At 43.9% G+C, this 19,875-nt stretch overlaps 1 protein-coding gene across 2 annotated transcripts in view; it reads left to right on the forward strand.

The window, feature by feature from the left end:
- Nucleotides 1-19,494, forward strand: part of rnf13 (ring finger protein 13) — a 40,477-nt gene extending 20,983 nt beyond the window's left edge. For both annotated transcript variants that reach the window (XM_080011868.1, XM_080011869.1), the window contains exons 5-10: nt 5,343-5,430; nt 6,512-6,602; nt 7,280-7,385; nt 7,655-7,748; nt 15,865-15,945; nt 17,534-19,494. In XM_080011868.1, the coding sequence (XP_079867994.1) occupies nt 5,343-5,430; nt 6,512-6,602; nt 7,280-7,385; nt 7,655-7,748; nt 15,865-15,945; nt 17,534-17,901 (828 nt within the window). In that variant the 3' untranslated portion in view covers nt 17,902-19,494. The remainder of the gene's footprint in view (nt 1-5,342; nt 5,431-6,511; nt 6,603-7,279; nt 7,386-7,654; nt 7,749-15,864; nt 15,946-17,533) is intronic.
- The last annotated feature ends 381 nt before the right edge of the window (nt 19,495-19,875 follow it).

The following is a 19,875-nucleotide window of genomic DNA, read 5'->3' on the forward strand; positions in this document are numbered from 1 at the left end:
ATCTTGGGGCAGAAGTTGTCTCTGTAAAGTCTGATCCACATCCTCACATGAGATACCAAAAGAGGGATTTTGCCTTTAGACTGCGTCATTGACAAGACCCAGTAATGCTCCTAGACTCTTTTATTTATGATATCTCTGTTCAAACTCATCTATGAGTTTATCAGAATCAATTTATTCCAGCGGGTACATTGACATATACTAAGAATTTGTTACGGTCAATTTTGCTGCGATTCTCTACAGACGATTAACATTTTAAAAAAGCTTAACAGTATAGAAATATGGAGAATATAAATTAGAATAAAGTCAAATATATACAACAGCCAAAAATGACAAATGCAAAACTATATATATATATATATATATATATATATATATATATATATATATATATATATATATATATATATATGTATATATATATATTATGAATATGAATTATTACTAGCTTATTACTATAGATCAGACTACACAGAGATTATACTGCATATACTGTGTATATACTGTATATTGTATATGTCAACTTTTCCTAAATCTTGCATGCTTCAAACTGTTATCAAACACCTTTTAACTGAGTTACGATTAACTTTGGCCATCATAGCGCGAGCAAAATTTTGTTTATGGCTTTGATTGTTCCAGTTAGTGAGTCAATCAGCCTGATTGATGGATCAATTACCCTCTTGTGTTTACCGATGGGTGTCTAAGAACTGGAGCTGAGACAAACGGCACGTGCGTGTGTGCGTGCGTGCGTGCGTGCGTGCGTGCATTCGAAATGTGCGCTGTTTTTTGCTGAAGTAAAAATAACTTTCTGAACTGTACTGTGAGGGGAGTTTTTAAAAAAGAGTTTTTAAAATGCTGCGCTCATTCTGAGACCGGACTCCTGTTTGTTGTTTTCACAGAATCAGACTCATGTGCTGTAGTTTGTGTGGCTTCAGAGGCCGTCAAAAAAGAAAAAGGGTTTTTGATATTCGTTGTCGCGGGGATCGTAGTAATTAAGCGTTATGAGGAAGTTCAATTAACATCAAGGACGGCGCTTAGGTGTGTACTGCTATGGTCTGCAGACATTTTGCACCCATGGGCCCTTGGTTAAGATAGGACCAGCCCACACATCTCTCATGCGGACGCACCCGTGTGTGTGTGTGTGTGTGTGTGTGTGTGTGTGTGTGTGTGTGTGTGTGTGTGTGTGTGTGTGTGTGTGTGCGTGTGCGTGCGTGTGTGTGTGCGCGCGCGCGTGCTCAAAAGATTTCTCTGTACAGCTCACATCTCACCTGGCTGTTTTCTGTCTCTTTCATCTCTCTCTCGGTCTATATTGTATATTTCTCTATCCCCCTCTCATGCTTTTCATTTCTCATTTCCTTTCTTTTTTTTTCTGCTGTGAGTCACTTGGTCACATGTGTGCGGCGCAATCAGACCACTTAAAAACATTTTTGCCTTGAGCGCTAAGGGGTTTCGCAGTCGCAGATTAGGCCTAATCTTAGACTAAATCACACTTTTAATCTGGACTAATTTGTGCAGACATATATCATGGTTTAAAATCTCTGGCTTGCCCTCGTCTTGGTAAAAAAAAAACCCAATCTGATTTCCGGAAGGAAGATTAGAGGTACTTTCGGTCTAAGTGAAGGCTTAAATTAAAGCTGGACAGAGGCAGGTTTATTTTTTGGATTAGTGGACGTGGGCCTCCAGGTCGATCTTGACAATAAGAGAAAATGAATGAACTGACCAGAAAGCGGCCAGACAACACAGAAGAAGCTGACAAGTCCTTCAATACCTCAGTCTAGGACTTCCCTAGTCGAGAACTAATTGATCTTAAATTAAGCAATGTCAGAAAATAAAGAAAGGCAATTTTTAAATTGTGGATTATTAACGTAGGATTAGTTTAGTCCTCATCTAGATTGAACACTGTCTGCGAGATGGCCCAGCCTGGTAACACCGTCCCCCCGTCCCCACCGTAAAGTATGGTGGTAGTGATTTTTTTTGTTTTTACCCTCCCTGTTCCCCAGTCCCCATTTTCCTCGTTGCTCTCTGGCCTCATTTCTCACTCCTCTCTCCTTGTCCCCCCCCCCCCCCACCCGCCATCTCAGGAATGCACTGAATGTCTTCATCTTTGCCCATACAAACACAGAGGGAGCGAGCATAGAGGTCAAATTCCTCTCTCCTCGATCCCAGGCAGACAGACCACATGCTGGCATCTGGAATGTGTGTGCGGCAAAAAATGACTCCTTACAGAGACAAAAGCCATGAATAGAAAAATCCAATCCCAGCAACATCTACACTAAGCTCCACTATGATCATGTTCACGTTCACATCATAACCTCTGCAGCCCCAACACCTAAACCCCTACCTAAAAGTGCTGTATTGTCATGTGATTGAGATACATTGCATACATACATACATTATACTGTAAGTATACTAGCAGATTTGAATGCACCTTCATTTGTCATATTGTCATGCTACTTCATCTTTATACAAAAATAATTGTCCGTGTCTACTAAAATGAACATCTAATCATCTGTAATGGGTAACCTCCTTGACTTGCCTGGATGTTGAAAACTACAAGGGAGAGATGGATATAGTCTTCATGGGTCCAACATAGTGATCCTCAACCTTTTTCATACCAAGGACCCTCAATTTTAGATGCATTGGCCCACGGACACCATTTGAATCGATTTTTTTCCCTGGGATCGTTTTTATTGTTAGATATGATGTAGTCCAAACGTCCACACCTGTCTTTACTCTAGTTAGGGAGACAACAGTGAAAATATGACCAAAACACTATTATACATTCTGTAATTGTGCTTATGTCTTTTAAATGAAATAATGGTGAAGTCCAACTATGAACAATTTGCTGGGGACCCCCTGGAGCCTCTTGAAGGACCCCCCTGGAGTCCCCAGACCCCACGTTGAGCACCCTTCTGGCCTAATACAATGGTGCTGCACACAGTAAGCACTGCGAAAAAAAGTTGATAATTTCTTGTTTAATGCCAAAAATTAAATTTAATTTTTTTTGTCACCTCGGAAATCTGAAATGCTGAGTAAAGGGACATTTATCAGAACACCGATCACCAAGAACTATTTGCTATCTACCCTGCTCTGACTCAGCTCCGCACACAGTCTCACACACACACGCACACGCACAGGCATGCCCACGCACACACAGACGCAGAGGAATGAAGGTTTGGGGGGGGGGGGGGGGGTGTTGTCACAGGATTCTGTTAACCAAAATCATCTGCTAGCTCGCAGTCCCAGTGTGTCATCAGCACTGGCATAACACACACTCTCCGAAATACACACACACACACACACACACACTCATACACAGTTTCCTCGGCCCACAGACTAATACAAGCATGAATGCACACATAAATACTATATACACACACTTAAAAAAAAATAAAACTGAGGTATGCTCACACACACAATATTTAACGTGTCTGTGTCCCTTATGCGGGCGACCCGCAGACACACACTGTAGCCATTGATAGCTTGGCACAATACCCCCTCACAGACAAACACATGGAATCACAATGCTGCGGTCGCCATAATCCCTGCTTCACGTATGCCTCTGCATAAAATTACAATGACAAGGCACAGACAAAAGGCAGCTCTGTTCTGTGCTCGCATCCACAAGGGCCTGGAACCCCTCAAAACACACACACACACACACACACACACACACACACACACACCCCGACATCCTTTCATTTCTATTGGATGTGAATTCATGCGCCTGCATCATGATGGGGTATAATGTGCTTACAAAGTGGCCGCGCGTTGATTCCTCAAGTTCGTCAGCAGGCTCCCATCAATTATTTATCAGTACAGATGACATTCACAGCTTGCAGAGCGTGACGCAGGTTAAACTGACTGCTTTTCACCCCTGTTCTTTACATTTGACAGCCAGCCCACACACACACACACACACACACACACACACACACACACACACCTGTCACCCTCACCCTCTGGCTTTGGGCCGTCTGTAAATTTATTAGAGCCCCCTGACTCATGCATGTTCATACTATAAGTTAAAGCAGAATTGTGCTTGCTTTTTGTTTGGACCAATTTATTTCCGGTTTCTATGCACGTGCAAGTGTTTCTATTTGTTTTATAGAGAGGTATTACAACAAGCTACAATATGCAGTTCGAATTAGACCCGGGCACATTCCACATTCGTAGTTGCAATGAGTTTCTTCTAATAATGCGTATATCCGATTAAAGATGGATTAAACATGGTGTGTTTTCCCCGTGCCATGCTTTCCTGTGTCTTTGTTTGGAAAAAACATATTGTGATTCATTCGATGACGATACTGCCACATCCTATTTCCTCTGCTGTACCGACGGACTGCTCTTAGCCAAAACAATGCACATCCAGGATGTACAGCACAGTATTATTACCACAGACAAACAGCCTCTGCAGATGGACGATGGACAATACCTCAGAGTTTCCTATGCATTTACTAACTGAAAGACATACACGACTGGAAAGATGCCCCCAAAACACAGATAGTTACACTCTCTTTAGGACTCGCTTTGTCTATCCTACAGCATCATGTTGTGGACCTGTGACATGAAAAAACAGAGGTTAGCATAGTAAACATAGGCGGTAAGATGAGTGCGAGGCTTTTGTTTACCCCTTTTTCTATGAGGATAATCATTTGCAGTATTAATCTGACATTTGGGTAGACACCAATAAATGTTGGTGATGGTGCTTTTTAGGCAAATCTAGCTAATTTCAAGGGTTTCATGTGGGTTTCATGTGGGTTTCATGTGTTTTTCATTTCAACTATTCGACTTTTCTGTTCTGTTCAATGTTGAGGTTTTGCATAAACCTGTTAATGCAAAAAAAGCTGGAACAAACAAACATCACTGAACTGTAAGGAAGGTAGTAGTCCAGGTTTTTGTGGAGAAAAATTGACAAGAATAATCCATGAGCTTCTGTTCTTACACCGCTGTTTTTCCCCTTCCTGTAATGGTTCAGTTCCTCATTTTCAGCACAAGTGCCTTCTGCCGTTTGTCTACAGAAGCCAGTTTTGGCGAGCGCCATTATTACAGTAGATGTCTGGCTGGCTGGGTGTGCACGTTCTGGAAAACAGCTTGTAAACACATGAGCTGTTGGAAGAAGCGTCCAACAATGTCAAATTATTCCACTAGTGCATCTGTATCTACCTGCCTCCACCTCTATATGCCTGTGTGTACATATGTATATACTCTATGTAGATATACAAAACACCTTCACCATGTTGTAAAAGTGAGTTGCTTTTCCGAATACAAAGCCTGATAGGAGTGATATAAACCATGACCTCCTGACCGGTGAAGCTGATTGTCAGGGCTTTGTCTCCCAACAGGTCCTCAATGCTCAGAGAGCCGGGTATAAGGCGGCCATTGTTCACAATGTGGACTCTGATGACTTAATCAGCATGGGCTCCAATGATTGTAAGTAACCCAACCACACTAACCCTAACCCTGCTGTAAAGCACCGCACAAACGCACTGCATGACACAAACGGGATTGTTGAAGCATTATCTTATTGTTGACCAATAACACAGCTTTGTTTTTTTACCCAGTCCCCTGCCCGGCAGAGTCAAATTGAGATCCTAAAAAACAAATTCTGCCTTATTAGATTCTTCGTTACGACAGACATAACAGTATGTGAGGGTGTTGGGGAAAACACCAGGATATTCTGTCATTCTTGTCCCAGCTTCAGTTTCTGTCTTTCTCGGGTGGAGTTGGCACAGATGGCCAAACTGACTAAGAGACAGACTCTCAATAAGCAGGCGAATAGTCCATTATAGGAATACATTGTTATGTCGTTAACCCTTGCATTAATGAAATATTAATACCCGGGCCTGAACTAATTGAGATTGCGTGAAGCCGCAGTATACCGGGGAAATGTACGTAATGTAATCGCTCTGTAACCATCGTGCGTGAGGGCCAAGAACTCAGATCTGCAAAATGTTTTTGTTTTGGTCAGAATATTGTGTAAAAATACAATCTCACGAGTACAGCTGTAACGCGGAACGCCACGTGTCTGTTCTCGGCCTTGGGATTTGTGCTACTCAAAGACAACCATCTTCATGTGTGTGTGTCAGAAGAGACCGAAAATCTGTTGTCAGTTAGTTCGTAGTTGTGCGCTCCTGTTCTTTCACTCCTGTTCCGTCACTTGTGATTGGGGGGGAAACCTTGTAATGTTCCCTGCTTTAGAAAAGGTTCTAATATGTTCTTTGTGGGAGCTGCCAGAAATGAAGAAACACACTTTTCCTATTTGGGGACTCGACAGACATTCACAACGTCGCGGATTGCTTAATGTTTCTATTCAGTTGTATTTTGTGATCGGCCTGTGCCTGGTCTGTTGATTAATAAATTGATCAGAATCCCGAACAAAGGTCAGCAATGCTGTGCTGTATTTTTGTGTGATTTTTCGCCTTAAGATTTCCATCCTCAGAGATAACGTTGTTTCTTTGTGATTTTGGAGATGAAAATGTGTTCACTTCATTGCTTTTTATCCCCTTTACAGTGGATGTTATGAAACAGATAGACATTCCATCTGTGTTTGTGAGCGAGGAGACTGCCAACTCTCTGAAAGAGGACTACACATATGACAAGGGGTGAGTCTGCAGCCAAGTCTTGTTTCCTGGCCACCAGCATCTGAGGCGTCTGATCGCCGTACAATATTTGCTCTGAAAGGGGTTCAAAACCTAAACTCCATTCAAAGTTATTATGTCGTTATATAACCGCGTTTGTGTTCAGTACCTTCTAGAAACAGGATATCACACTTTCTTCGCACGTTGCTGCTGAGGTTGGAACCTCATAATAGAATGTCTGGATCCATTTAGAATAGCTCAAAGCACATGTAGCCACAATATGGGAGGTTTGTGATATCTGCTCTGCATGGCATGCATCACGAAGATAACTTCAAGTATATAAAGGTCACTTGCACACGATTGAGCACTTATGGTGGCGGTGCTCAATGTTATGTCCTCTGGGAACAAAAGCAGCCGGCGTACAATCTCCACAAAAAAAACGTGTTGTAAATCGGTATTACAGCCCCATAACCCATCAGGCAATAGTGTGAAATCTAATTAAGGACATGGCGGGACTTTAATGTGACTGTCACATGGCGGCGTGTTTAATATGAATGACGTGATAATGAGTCAGCTTGTTGTGGCAGGCTCCCAACAATGAGCTGTGAAACGTGTCCAAACATCCACCACCGGCACCAGAAACGTTTTTGAATGAATCTTAATGTTCCTCACACGAAAATGCCTCTGCTCTGTCCCACCAGGGGCCACGTGGTCCTCATGCCAGACTTCAACCTGCCGCTTGAATACTATCTGATGCCCTTCCTCATCATCGTGGGAATCTGCCTTATCCTTATTGTCGTGTTCATGGTGAGTCAATCATGAGTCGGCCTCTTTTTCGGCTTTCAATGGCTACGCTCGCCGGGTGGCGTGGAAATGATGCCGCCACTTGAGGACCCAGCAGCCGCCGCACAGGGCACTAAGTGGTTCTCGCACCTTTCTTCCACTTTAGTGATGAAAATATTTCTCTCGCAGCCAGGGCAGAGCAACATGAAGGGGAAATACGAAACATCCAGGCGAACCTTTTCAAAATTTAAGGCGCGGCTTCTGATTGTTGACATCTTCTTGTTTGTGCCAAGATTACCAAGTTTGTCCAGGATCGACACCGAGCGAGGAGGAGCCGTCTGCGCAAGGACCAGCTGAAGAAACTTCCCATCCACAAGTACAAGAAAGGTATGGAAAATGTTGCACAGTAAACCTTAGCGTTGCAGAGTGACATGCCGAGGCCGTTGTTTGTCTTCACAAAAGCAAAGAGGTTACAGTCCATATTAATCCATTTATATTAGAAAGGGACTGCGCTCCTATGCAAGGAAAGGCCTTTAATTTCAAATCTGTGTACTTTTTGAATTGTTTTAAGACATGCCAGATTACATAACAGATTACGTTAAGTGTGAATTGAGTAGAGGCTACAAAAGAGGTAACAGTGGCATTAGTCCTGCCCTGACATCTGCCCTTGTGGCTGCTTGATCAGATCCAAACTGGAATATGATTAGTTCCAGGATAGCAGAGAATGGATGCCTCATGACATATCTGTCCTCCTGAAGCTCTGCATCTAAAAAGCTAATCGGATTAATATGGGCTTGATATTTACCGCAGATTAGCACTTCTTTTTGTTGACATGAGACACATGGCCTGCTCCACACTTTGGGCCTCACTGGGTTGTACATGGTTTTTTTTTTTTGTTTTTTTTGTTTTGTTTCATTTCCAACTTGGTGTCACTTATTGGTGTGGGGATTATGACGAGGGAACTAGTTGTGGTGTGTCCAAATCTATGTCGCTGAGAGTCCTGTATTCCTCTCTTCTGTCTGGTAACACGCAGCCACAGGCCACACATATCTGGAAAGCTCTTCAGCCCCCTTGTTCTCGTTTTTGTTCCTCCTTGGAGCAAAAGGTTGGGGCCGGAGCATTGTTTTGCGATGCAATGTCCCTTTCTTGCTGGCGTCTCACTGCTGCTCGGATAATGATTTTTTTTTTTTGGGGACTGCACACCAGGGGCATTCAACGCAGGAAGTATTCCTGTCACACTGCGACAACGCCCGACAAGGCCCGAAACGGCCTCCGCACTGTCGGCCTGTGAGCTGAGTCAGAGGGTTTGGCGACACAAGCAGGGCACACCAAATCTCCGCCTAATCACATTTTAAGCTCTCCACTCTTTCCAGGAACCGACTGCCCTGCTTTTGATTCTGCCACGGGGAGTCTGTTTTCTGTCATGGTGTATACATTTTCATCTACGATTTCTTGATAGGGATCAATGAAATAGATGAAATAGGCAGCTTGCCATGTAAAAAAATATACATACAGTGGAAGCCTATCTAATTGCTTTGTTTTAAAGGGGCTGCACTGTGTGGCATTAGCAGGTTCCATTAGCCTCAGATTAAGTGGCAGTGAAGCTAGTCCACATTCCTTCTGTTAATCGCTCAAGGCACATGTAGGTCTTGTGGTGATTCCTCACTGTTTCCACTCAGTCGAAGCTGTTATGGCCTTCCGGGTGGAATGGCATCTAGGCTACTGGTGGCACACAGTTCCCTAGCAGAAGTTCCTGGGCTGTCATGAGGACCTCTAAGTGAATGTGTCGTCGCTGACGTGTCGAAAGAGACGCGGCTTTTTTTCACGAGGGCATCTCATGCAGACGTGCCGTACTGCCCTTGACCTTGCTCCGAGCAATAGTTCGCTTTTCAAGTTCCTAGCCCAAAGTTCTTTGGCAGGGTGCCCACACTCTGGGGTCAGTGTGTTTCCTTTTTTTTATACGTTATGTCACCAGCATTGGAAGGATTTCTAATGGTGTTATCAGGATTAAGATAGAATATTTTAAGTCAATGCTATGGATGTAGTATTTGTATGGCTAGCTGTTTTTTGTTCTATTTTAATCCTTTTGGCCAAACGTTTGATTGTTCTTAATGTTCAGCCTCCCAGTGTAGTTTTGAGATCTAAGCTATCTAAGGTTATTATTGTTAATATCACCAGACCACAATCCTATAAAGGCTCTGAACAGAGGCAGGGGGAAGGTTTGGTGCTGGTTCGTTGGGTTAAATCAGACCTGCGGCCATGAGGACGAGAGTCCACGGGGAGAAGTACATGCAGGGGAACAAAGGGGTGTTTTTGAATGGCGCACAATGGCCGTCGGTGAGCGGCACAATGACCATGTAATTGGCGCACAATAGCAGCTTGAGTCTCGGGCTACATGGGATCTATGGTCAATGCAGAGGATTATGTAACGTGGCTGCCACAGCTGTCAGCGCCGCTCCGCTCTGCCATCAGTGACTTATGCGCTGACTTTGTTGCGAGGCCTTGCATCATTCCCACTGAGGCGGCAGGCGTCTTGTTTGACAGGGTTTTTTCAGGTTCCCCGGTTGAGGTTTAGGGGAGGAGGGCGGGTCCAGGCGTGTGGTTTCCCCAGCAGACGTAGAAAACCACAGGACTGCGGAAAGACATACGGAGCGACGGTGGCACGGGCGAACAACTGAGAGAAGCGGTCGTTTTTTTCGTGTCCTCACACTCAGACTCCAGACATGTTTGAAACGGAGCGAGTTCCCCAGCGTTCAGCCTCTTCGGAGAGAGGGTGTGCGTTGGTGTGCGTTGGTGTGTGTGTGTGTGTGTGTGTAAGATGAGTCACCCCCACTGGTCCGTTCCATTTGGTTTTCTGGTCAGTCGTACTGTTAGGTGGGGACCAGAGCACAAAGTAACACACACACACACACACACACACACACACACACACACACACACACACACACACACACACACACACACACACACACACACACACACACACACAGAGCAGCTGCAGTGGCTCAGCCGTCACTGTGTGAGGCCTGGTGATGTCAATACAGAGGCTCCCTCTCTTCCTCTGAGTCACAGCACTCTGGTCTCTGTGCCAGTTGCTGTCTGGTTGTGTCTAGTATTCATTCACTGCTCATTTTGAGTTCAGTAGGACAGTTAGGTTCCACCGAGACCCAGGCTGGCTGGCTGGCTGGCTGGCTGGCTGGCTGGCTGGTGGGCGGGCAGGCAGGCTAGGAATTAGGCACAAGGATCTCACAATTGGATTACATTTCGATAGTAATCAGTGACTTCACGATTCTATATTGATTTTTTACATTTTATGCAGAATGAGAATTTATCCCAACATTTCAGTATACTACTTGACTTGCATTTCATTGGTTTAATACAGAAAGTCATGATTTCCAAACTTGTATCAATATGGAAATGTTCATATTTCTTCAGAAATTGAAATGATAGAATTGAGTTGTATCTACATATTTATTCTTAACCCAGCCCTAACAAAATGTGTGTGACTGATTCATCATTTGGGCTCTTTAGAAAGGGCTTTTGTGTGTCCAAAAAAAGGGGAACTCTTACCGTTTAGTCGCTCATGGAAGGAGCTCGACACGTCTCGTCGGCTGTCTGGAGCCCGCTGTCACGCTTCCGCCTCGGCCACAACACATTGTCGGCTCACATGGGATTTAACAACATTACAGACCTGATCCCATGGAGGAAGTTCCCAAAAAGCCCTTTGAGCTGCGGACGAAGTGTATACTGTTCCATCAGGAGGGATGACTTGACAAGACTGAGAATTATACACCGCCACAGAACACCGCACTTACTATCATTGAGTCAATCTTTATTTGTAAATCCCAATTCATTCACATTGAAAACACAATGAGCTTTACATATAAACAGGAATGTAAGCGATAAAATTACAGTAATCAAAGACAACCCAGACTGAATGGTACAGAAAAATGGTAAAATTAAGCAATAACGGTCAAATCTATTTCGATGATAAAAAACAATAAAAGAAAGTAGAAAAACTTGATAAAATTCCCCCAGAGAAATGAGTGCTAAAAGACACTCGGCTTGCGAGTTCGGAGTCGTCTGGATGTTGCTATTTTGAATCGACTAGTTGGTTCATTGAAGTGCATTTAATTTCACCGTCATTTTAAAATGGTACCATGTGACACATAACACAACCCACAGCACAATACACATTTGGTTTTATAGACGTTTCCTCTCACCGAAGGATCGAGGGAAATAAATATAGTTTGCCTGAGAAGACAGTTTTATACCGATGGAGGGAGAGTTTAGGAGAGAGTTTGAGTTGAGAAGCCCAGTGGCCCTTAATGTTGGAGAGCTGACGACGGTTAGAGCGAGGAAAAGGAGGAGGAAGGGGGGGGTTGAGAAGGGGTGGAGACGGTGGATGTCGATTCTGACTCCCCATCCTTATACGGTCACATGCACGGACGGCGAGAGTCAAGCCGGGGAAACATCCATAAACACACCAGCCGCCCCCCCCCCCCCCTTTGAAGGAAACGCTGTGGAATTCGAAATGGAGCGCGTCGAGAAATTCCTGGGCTTTCAGAGCACTCACTGACTCTCCACTTCCTGCAACGTCAGAGCTGCAGCTGAATAAGGAAAAGTCGCTCTGGCCGTTTGGCAGCGGGAGGGGTGGGGGTGGGGGGCATAATTTGGGCAGGGGTAAAAATGGGAAACTGGAATATAGAAATTAGATTTTGGCTTCTCAAGTTCCCCAGACATCCCCGCCGTACATTTGGAAGCTCACAAGTTCCTAAAGCTGCAGTTCTCTTTACACTAAATCAAAGTACTGCAAATACATTTTTTGGAAAGCTTTTTATACACAAAGGGACCTTTGAAGTGAAACATTGTTGTGGAATGTAAATTCCCATCCCGCAATGCCCAGGGTCCAGGGACATCAAGTTGATGACAAATTTTCAACATAGACCAGGTTTTTCTAAACTTCTCCTCAGAGCCCTGCAGTGTATATCTGATCATTTTTCTAGTTTTAGAAGAGACTCACTGACTAAAACAAACTCAAGACCTAAAAGTAGAAAAGCAAACACTGATGTGCATATGCATATGTGTGTGTGTATATATATATATGTGTGTATATATATTTGTGTACCGTGTATATATATATGTGTGTGTGTATGTGTGTGTATATATATATATATATATATATATATATATATATATATATATATATATATATATATATATATATATATATATATCCACAAACACACACATGCACACAGTATATACACCGATCAGCCACAACATAAAACCACTGACAGGTGAAGTGAATAACACGGATCATCTCGTTCCAATGGCTCCTGTCAAGAGGTGGGATATATAAGGCAGCAGGTGAACAGTGAGTTCTTAAAGTTGATGTGTTGAAAGCAGGAAAAATGGGCAAGCGTAAGGATCTGAGCGACTTTGACAAGGGCCAAATTGTGATGGCTAGACGACTCCGAGCAGAGCAGAGAATCTCCCAAACGGCAGGTCTTGTGGGGTGTTCCCAGTATGCAGTCGTTAGTATCTACCAAAAGTGGTCCAAAGAAGGACAAACGGTGACATGGTCATGGGCGCACAAGGCTCATGTTGACACCTGTCCACCACCAAAAGCACCTACAATGAGCATGTGAGAGTCAGAACTGGACCGTGGAGCAATGGAAAAAGGTGGCCTGGTCTGATGAATCATATTTTCTTTTCCATCATGTGGATGGCCGGGTGCGTATGGGTCGTTTACCTGGGGAAGAGATGGCACCAGGATGCACTATGGGAAGAAGGAAAGCTGGTGGAGGCAGTGTAATGCTCTGTGCAATGTTCTGCTGGGAAACCTTGGGTCCTGGCATTCATGTGAACGTTACTTGGACACGTACCACCTACCTAAACATTGTTGCAGGCCAAGTACACCCCTTCACGGCAACGGTATTCCCCGATGGCAGTGGCCTCTTTCAGCAGGATAATGCGCCAGGAATGGTTTGAGGAACATGACAAGAGTTCAAGGTGTTGACCTGGCCTCCAAATTCCCCAGATCTCGATCCGATTGAGCATCTGTCGCAAACCTAGTGCTGGTTCTGGGCTGGTACTAGTGCCAGTTTGCAGTTGGTTCAACTTTCTAAGAACTGGTTTGCTTTTTCACTGGAAAAACGGGCCCAAGAGCCTTTTCATCAGGACAGGAGGACTATTTATTACTATTATTATTAGGGGTCTAGCCCACAGGGCTGGAACACTATTATCATTGTTCAGATTTGTATTATAATAAATTTTTTTTCTCCTGTCTGGAACACAGCAACCGCTAGGGCTACGAATATGGTTGAGGTTCATACAAATCAATCCAATTCGTGAAAAAACTGATTAAATTTGACTGGAAGTAGCCAAACATCCGCACATCACCTACACGCCAAGGTTCGAAAACTTCCGGTCAGTCGGATGGTGGAGTGAGATGAGTTTCTGGAGTGAGACGCTTTGTAAAATCATCCAATTTTTTTTATATGTGCAGGTTGTGGCTACGAACATACATTCACAGTGTGTAGACTCCATTGCTCTGTAGTGGTTACAGACTGCACGCATGTGCATGCCTTACCTGCTTGACGTCAGCAGGGTCTTTCCTTTCATATTTTATCTGTTTTGCCCCTTTTTGTAAATATAAATGCATTCTGTTCCTGTCCAACCCGGTGCCGTGTCCCTCCTTATTTTGCAATATTCCAGTCAGTCGTAACAGTCCAACATTCCAAAACATATCCGTCCACCGTGTTTGTGACATCACACATGGGGGTTGTTTGCAGCTCCAGAGCAACGGGTCCAAATCGTGTTTTATTTAAGTCCTAAAAGTTAAAGAAAGTTGATGAAATGTCTCTGAGGGACATGCAGTGTATAACCCGTTTGAATAGAAACGTGTTGTTGGGAACTTCCACACGGAGTGATTTCCTTCCAGAGACACCGTGAAGCAGGACTCTGTGGATTATATGTAGTAGACAGCCACCTTCTAATTTTTAGGATAAAGTCAGAACATGCAACAAGTGTATCGGCTTGTATTAGTAATACTGCGTGTCACCAGGGCTCGGAAAACTTGCTTCACCGTGTCATTACGTCAGCCGATGCTGCATTCCATGGAAACTCTGAAAATTGTAACTCGTTCTAGTAGTGATGTTGATCTAAAGAGCAACAGCACAAACTAATGCTACGTTCCACGGGAACTCTAAAAATTGTAATTGGTTTTGATACTGTCCTGTGTTGTATCAAAACCGGACAGTATTGCTGCCTGCAGCTATATTTATTATTATTATTATCACTTGTTTCTTGGTGCATTGTTTTTCTTTATTGGGTTAGGTACTGAGTGGGACAGAACATGATTAATATCTATGTGAGCACTGAAAACAAGTATATTATTATTATTACAGGTACTCCTCACTTAACAACCTACCTGTTTAATGACCGTTCAGACTTCCGATCAGCTCTCTGACCAGTCTGTCTGTATTGTAGGCTGCGTACAATACCGTGGCGTCTTGTAGGCAGCGCGGCGTCTCAGCATCAAGCAACTCATCGTGCGTCACCCTTTCTCAGTCTCGTTCCCGCAGTCGGTCAGTATTCACTACACTAGCGTTCGCAATCTCCAAGACTGAAATAACGGTAAGGGGGGTGGATCCTTACTTATCGACCAATTAGCTTACTGACCTAGTCTTAGCTACGGCTTACCTAACCCTAACCCGAGAAAGCTGATCTGGCTGGCTGCTGGAGCTCCGGGCTCTGTGGACTGCTGGAGTGTGAGCCCGTGGGCTCGCAGCTTGTGTGTTCTAACAATTTAAAGAAAAGGTGCGTTCCCACTCAATAAAATTATATATTTTACAACATGTCCACTTGAGAGCTCCACGGACCGGATTTCACGTCCATGAATTCCATACTGCTGAAGCGGTAAAAAAACCTGGCCGTTATAATGTTTGCGGGGGCAAGCTTGTCCCCGCCCCCAACCCCTGACGTAGGCGGTTCTTTGTTCCAGTCCAGCAAGCAAGTGGTGCCTCTCTGGAACCGTTTTTTTTTTTTTTTTTTTTTTTTTTTTTGCTGTCAAAATGTAAAGAACTGGTGCTAGATTAGGCACCGGCTCCAAACTGGCCCTCTAAATTACTTGGTGGAAAAGGATATGTGGGATGTGCTGGAACAACTAGCCCGACCGATGGGAGCCCCACCTCGCTACTTCCAGGACTTAAAGGATCTGCTGCTGACGTCTTGGTGCCAGATACCACAGGACACCTTCAGAGCTCTTGTGGAGTCCATGCCTGGACGGGCCAGAGCTGTCTTGGCGGTAAACAATATTAGGCTGGTGGTTTTAATGCTGTGGCTGATCGTACCTAAGTGCAAAGTATATTCACACACACACACACACTGCCCAAGGGTGTGTTTCGGTGCAGTTTTGTTTGTCCATTTCCCTTGTTGGCCTTATGAACTGCTTTGTAAATAACGTTGTTTGACTACGACTTTTTTTTTTTTTTTTAAGGGGATATCTACGACGTGTGCGCCATCTGCCTAGATGAGTACGAGGAGGGAGACAAACTGCGAGTCCTGCCTTGTTCTCATGGTGAGATCACTTTCACACTGCGGTCTTCTGCTAGAAAGCATAACTCAGTCCGTAATGACTGAGGCAATTTGTCTTCTTGAAGAGACGGAAAGCGTATGCGATGTAAGTTTCAGTGATCAGTGCCTGATTTATGAAACTTTCCGGCAGCATTTTGTCTTCATCATGCTACATCATTACAATGTAATGGTACATAGTTTACTTTGATCAGAGCTTGTGGCTTCGGGTAAACCACTGTGTTCCTCCCTGGAGTGCAGCTGTAACAACTGCTGGTCTACAGGGTGCTTCCTCAGAATTCTGCCCCCGCACATGGATGCCAAGCGCTGTTTAAAGCTTTTGTCTCTTCAAAGCCGGCAGGCCACTGCCATGCATTCCTAGCATATGATTAGACGGTTGAATTAAACACTTTAATGGGTTTTAAGATAAAAGGAAAGAAAATCTGCGCATTTGACGGTTATTCAAAATGCACAAAGGCCTGTCGCTGCAAACACACTGATTGAAACGCTTGTCACCAAATGAGTAATGAAATGTTAGCTCTGCTAATGAGGAAATTCAGCCGCTCTGGGTAAAATATAGTCAGATACACAGTATTGATGAGGTCTTCATCAAAAGCTGCGTTTCCACCCAAAGCACCCGGAACTTTTTTTCAATGAGCTAACAGGTTCCTTCAGCCCGCTGTTGTCTGTGTTTCCACCGCGGTATAAAGACCCGTGAAGATTATGCAAATTAGTCCGCTGACGTATTGCGCGTGACTACATAACAAACTGCTCCACTCCAGTCCAGTAGGTGGCCGTAATGCATAAGACTATACACCAACAAGAACAAAAAATGGATTAAGAAAGAAAACCAAAGTGATAATGTGGAATATCACTTTGGGTTTCTTTCCTTATCCATTTTATTTTCCTGCCAAAAGAATATTCACTCACAAATAAGATTTGATCAAGTTTGAAAAATATTGAAAAACATGCATTCACACACAGGGAATCAAACCTGGGTCCACTGTGTAAGAGGGCAAAATCTTACTGGCTTAATACACACACACACACACAAACATATATATATGGGGTTTTTTTGGGGGGGGGGTTTTATTATCGAAAACGGCTTCTTCTGTTTTTTGTACAACCGGGAAATTGTAAGAACAGAGGACAAACTGTACAGATTTTTTAAAAATGGTGTCTGAAATAAAATGTTGCAAGTATTTTCCACCAATCAGAAATGCTCAGCGCTGTTAGCCCCAAAGTTTACGGACCTTTAAAAAAGTACAACCCCCCCCCCCCAGCAGGGACTTTTTGGTTCCGGAACTTAATTTAGACCCAGGTCCCTACGGTGGAAACGCAGAGTTCCTCCAAAGGCTCCTAGTTCCTGGGGAAAGTTCCAGTAGTAGAGTTCCAGAACTTTTGAGTTGGGGTATTCTATATACAGGTAAGCTGATTCAGGTGGAAAACACTTGAGTATTTGCTTGAGAATTTCTGTGCAGTAGATTGCTGAATAACCTTGACATGTTAACCACCACCGTACATGCTCTATGACCTGCACGCTGGCAGCTTATCAGCAGCACTAACATTCCCTCCCGTCTCCATCATCGCTGCAGCGTACCACAGCAAGTGCGTCGACCCGTGGCTGACCAAGACCAAGAAGACGTGCCCTGTGTGCAAGCAGAAGGTGGTCCCATCGCAGGGCGACTCGGACTCTGACTCGGAGGAGGGCGACAGCGGCCCCGAGGAGAACGAGGTGTCGGAAAGCACGCCCCTGCTGCGGTCGCTTGCCTCGACCAGCGCCCATTCCTTTGGCACCATGTCGGGGGCGTCGCGCTCCGAGCAGGAGTCGTCCGAGTACGAGGACGACGAGCTGGAAGTTAGCGACAGCGAGGAGGAGGTCACAGTGGAGACAGTGGTGGCCCAGCTGCAGCACCCCTGCTCCGAAGGGCATCGCCACGATCACGACCTGCCGCAGGTTTGAGTGAGTGAGCGAGTGATGGCGTGATTGATGGACTGACATGATCATGTGGCCCCGCCTTCCCCAAATTCATCCACGTGCCCAGCAGAAGAGACTGAAGTATTGGGAGTGTGAATAAACGCAGTTCGTCGTTCCACCTTTTTCTGTTATCGCTTGAAATGTTATTTTATTGTATCTTCCCTTATGTTAGAATATGCCATAGCATTTTTTTTTTTTTTTTTTACACACCTGCTTCTGGGAAATAAGGCAAGGTGCTGAGAGTTTGTCTGAGAGGCAGCCACGTGCGTGAGCACTCATGTACAGTAGACAGAAATACTGTACTGGATAGTCACTCTAGGATGGTGGGCAGTGTCCTTCATGCTGGGTCTGAAGGTTCTGGATGTTAACAATGTGCTTAACAGTATGAATGCAGTCATGTATATAAAATGTATAAAAATCACCGTAAATGACACCTTAACCGTTCCATTAGTTTATAGCCTAAGCCTATGTGTCACGATGTAAGATTGGTCATTGTATATATGTTCTCCAGCTGCAAGGGCTGACCCTGATGAGAGCACTATGCAGCCTTTTTTTTTTTGTAAGAAAGGAATTTTCAATGAGTAGAGAAGTTAAGACCTCCACACTTAGGTTTTGCCAATTTACTTGTAGCCTGAGAACTGCCCAGTGTTTCGTGCCACAGCTGATCTGTTATGATAGGCACCAATAAAACAAAATGGCCAACCACTGAACGGTGCATTTGACCAGTAGATGTTACTAAACACCGTACATCAGGGGCTGCTCCAAAACAGTGTGTCACTCTCGAAGCAGAGCCGCTTCACTACGGTCAATTTATCTGCACCTCTATGAAATAGCCTGTGGTGAACACTCCCACGTTAGTTTGGTTCATGGATCTTACGATGTGCATTTGGCCGACCACATGGTTACGATACTGTAAGCAGTATGCGCCACACCAGGGTCTCGTTGATGCGGCTCAAACTGTTATTTCTGACATGTTGCCTTTGTTCAGTTCATGCATTGTCTTGTAAATGTCTCCTGCTCACTCGTCTGTACTCACTCTAAATTTACTTAAATAAAACTTGTTACTTGCCTTAAGCTTCTAAATATCTCATTAAGCTTGAAAGACGTGCGTATTGACACTGAAGGCCTGCGGTATTACAGGGATTTAAATACTAGTTGCGACTCAAATGCTACACTGATTTGGTCAGATTTTTTAAATCTTAAAGCCCCACTGCAAACCTTTAATGATTTATCCGCTAATTAAATCTATTGTACGCTTATTGATTTGTTGGATACATGTCAATTTATTTAAGCTGCTGTACACGAGCAACGGGGGAAATTTTGTTCTCAACAAGAGATCACAGCATACAAAATTGTATTCAAGCTGTACATCTTGTGCAGAACATTCAAAACTTACAGCTGCAGGAGTGCAGTGTGAATGTAGCAAATTGTGACGATGGTTGAAACCGGTTTTACCATGAAAAGCGATCCCTTACAATACCCCGCAACCTTCAAAAAAATATTAAACAAAAGGAAATAAACATTATCTGGTTGGAATAAATTTATTTGATCCGTCTGTAAACAAGATGATAAAATCAATTTTATGGCATTTCTTGGTTTTATGCATGTGAAATTGGATGTGTTAGACACTGTACCCCAGATGGAAGAAAAAAAATAAAGGTGCTGGAGGAAAAAGAAAACAAGTTTTTAATGAGTACATATCGCAACGCCTCAACAGTGGAGCCGATTTAAAAAAAATAAAATAAAAGAAAGAAAAATAAATCTCTAGGGCAGAGAGAACACAAGTGCCAATGAAATGCCTGAATGGACAGTGGGTAAATTCCATCTCACAACAGCAACAGATCGCTCTACGATATGGCACAGGACACACGATTTGTAGGTAAATTGTGACAAGACGACCAAGAGACCTTATTCCAACCAATCCAATCTCTCGTTAGATTAGGCATCTTTTTTTTTTTT

This window comes from Zeus faber, assembly GCF_960531495.2.
Source record: "Zeus faber genome assembly, chromosome: 1".
Lineage (NCBI taxonomy): Eukaryota > Metazoa > Chordata > Actinopteri > Zeiformes > Zeidae > Zeus > Zeus faber.